Source organism: Egretta garzetta, unplaced genomic scaffold, assembly GCF_000687185.1.
Source record: "Egretta garzetta isolate BGI_Z169 unplaced genomic scaffold, ASM68718v1 C8961006, whole genome shotgun sequence".
Taxonomy (NCBI): domain Eukaryota; kingdom Metazoa; phylum Chordata; class Aves; order Pelecaniformes; family Ardeidae; genus Egretta; species Egretta garzetta.
Window position 1 is genome coordinate 1 of NW_009269882.1, and position 2919 is coordinate 2919.

At 51.6% G+C, this 2919-nt stretch overlaps 1 protein-coding gene across 1 annotated transcript; it reads left to right on the plus strand.

The window, feature by feature from the left end:
* Window positions 1–321: 321 nt before the first annotated feature.
* LOC104133970 (N-acetyllactosaminide beta-1,6-N-acetylglucosaminyl-transferase-like) lies at window positions 322–2916 on the plus strand (the record flags this gene model as incomplete). The annotated part of the gene is made up of 2 exons (XM_035902793.1): window positions 322–953; window positions 1790–2916. A coding segment is annotated over exon 2 (921 nt), but the record flags the coding sequence as incomplete, so codon positions are not given.
* Window positions 2917–2919: the final 3 nt, after the last annotated feature.

Sequence of the window (2919 nt, forward strand, 5' to 3'; positions counted from 1 at the left end):
GCCCCCAGTTTTCCTCCTTCCACATTTTCCTGACTCCAGCTGGATGGAGGTCTCACGTCAAGACCATGGCATAGGGGAAGAAATGGTTTCGCAGCCAGCTGGCCCAGTGAGCAGGTGGGAAGGCGTTGGACGAAATGGTCTGTGGAGTGCACAGAGGAGAGCAAGAGGCTGCTGGCTTTATCATCATCTGTGGTGACGGTGGTTTGCGTTCCCGAGGTGTCAGGCTCACCTGGATGTAATTTGTTGTTTGCTCCTGGATATAATTCACTGTAGCAATCAAATGAGGAAGGAGCAGTGAGTTTGAAGCTCTCTGGGCATATCTGTGCACCTCAGGACAGCATTTGGTGGTCACTGGGCTGGGACGTGTTTTCCCTTCACAGTGGTGGTTGCTGTGTATTTCTTTGCTGGACTTGGACAGTGGTCTCAGCTCAGCATCTGCTCATCTCTCTGAGGCCCCTGTGCTGTTGGTCTGTGGCAGCATTTTCCAGATGACTTCTCAGCAGCGTCAGGCCAGTCTCTGTTACTCCCTGGGACTGTGAACACCCCTGTTCCAGCCCCTTGGCTCCACCAGAGCCGTCCTCCCTCTGAAAGCACCGGTGTCCACCAAGAAGGCCGCACTGGATCTCCAGTGCGACCACAGCTGTCCCCACCTGTCCCTGCTGACACCCTGGTGAGAAGCTGCTCACCCGGCAAGCCTGGCTGCCAGGTGTGTCCTGCACCAGTGCCCCTCCCAGGGGACAGTCTAGCCACAAGTCCTCACAAAGTTTCTCCACTGCTCCTCTCCTCATTACAGCTCATGACTGTACCTGATGGGTTGAAGCCACTGCTTGCAGCCTTCCACCTGTTTGAACAGAGACTCCTAGAGAGTGTTTGGGGCCAGGATGGGAGGAAAGTGCAGCTTCTGTGAGGGACCTGACAGTGCCTGAGGTGGCTTGTCTGCACAAGCTGGGGGGGTAAGTGATGGTATTTCTGCTTTTGTAGCACACTGGACTGCCCAGTCAAAACACTTACGGGTATAATCTCAGATCATCTGATACTGCCTCAGCATTATTTCATGTTGGAGCAAAGTGACATGATGATGGAAAAAGTTTATATGTTCCAAACATGCTGGCTCATGGCAGCAGATCCACATGGAATAGACTCAGAGTTGGAAGAGAGAGAGTTACCAAGTATTTCACTTTAGTCAGAGCCACGCCAGAAGCTCTTATTGCATAAACACGTTGTTATAGCAAAAGCATGCATGGCTCTTAGAAACAAGAATGTGTCATCAGAAAGCCCAAGGTTAGCTTAAACAATTTAAAGAGCAGGTTTCACTAACCCAGTTCCTTGTGATGGATGTAAGCCCTCGTGACACTTAGCAGAAACTATTTGGCAGATTTCAAATTTACAAATGAAGAAAACATTGCTGCAAAAGCCTGATGGCTCTGATATAATTCTAAGCAGAGGGAAAAAGACTCTCTTGCTTCTTATATGTGAGTGTTGGTGGCCTTACACGGTAGCACGGTACGCTTTCGTAATTCTGAAGCAGCAATGACTGATAAACTTGGGTGGTTCAAAACAAGCTCCTATAAGTAAAATAATAGAATGATGAAAGAGGACAAACCTGAGGTTTTCCTGTTACAGGGTGCTGGCACAGGAAATTTTACAGCTATATGATACATGCAGGGAGAGGGGGGAGGGAGCAGTTAAGATCGTACACATAAATTGAATTCGGGGACACTGAAATCTGTAGTGCTTGCTGTTCATTGCCAAACCAGTAATTGTGCAATGTGCCTGTTTAATATTCAAGGTGCTGTGGAGCAGCTTCCAGCTACTTATGCTGCTTCCACATCAACGATGACTATGAAACTATTAATATTGAAAGTAAGAACAACAGCCTCAGACGGGCGCATGCGTTCTCCAGCAGAAAGCAAGTGCAACCAGCAAAGCAAGCTGTTTGTGGTGTCTGATCTGATCTCTGCTATATTTCAAGTGAGACTCTTTCTCTGAGCAGCAATGAATACACTCAGATATTGCTTCTTCGCTGTCCTGATTCTCAGTGTCTCACTGCCATTTGTTTTCTATGCTGTTAATTTGCATGCACAAATATCTCTCAGGAGACTGAACTTCTCGGTGGGTTCAACTTTAGCAGAAGCCTGTAAAGCGCTCATTGAAGATAAGGAGCCCTTTCTGAAGGAAAATGCTTTAAAAACAACATTCAGAGACTCCAACTGCACGGAGTACATCACGCAGAACCACTACATCACCCGCGCCCTCTCGGACGAGGAGGCCGCCTTCCCCATCGCCTACGTCATGACCCTGCACAAGGAGTTCGAGACCTTTGAGCGGCTCTTCAGGGCAGTGTACATGCCCCAAAACATCTACTGCGTCCACGTGGACACCAAGGCGCCGGCCCCCTTCCAGCAGGCGGTGCGGCGCCTGGTGGGCTGCTTCCCCAACGCCTTCCTCGCCTCCCGGGCGGAGCGGGTGGTCTACGGTGGTGCCTCCCGCCTGCGGGCCGACCTCCACTGCATGAGAGACCTGCTGGCCTCGGCCGTGCCCTGGCGCTACCTGCTCAACGCCTGCGGCCAGGACTTCCCCTTGAAGACCAACCGGGAGATCGTCCAGCTGCTGAAGGGCCTCGGGGGGAAGAACATCACCCCCGGGGTGCTGCCGCCCCCCCACATCACCACCCGCACCAAATATGTGCACAGGGAGAAAATATACCCTTTATTTTCTTTCATGTTGTGGACACCTGTGCGCAAGGCACCCCCGCCCCACAACATCACCATCTACTTTGGTTCCGCATACGTGGCTGTCACCCGGCCCTTTGTGGAGTTTGTGCTGCAGGACCAGCGCGCCATCGATCTGCTGGCATGGTCCGAGGACACCTACAGCCCCGACGAGCACTTCTGGGTGACGCTCAACAGGATCCCGGGT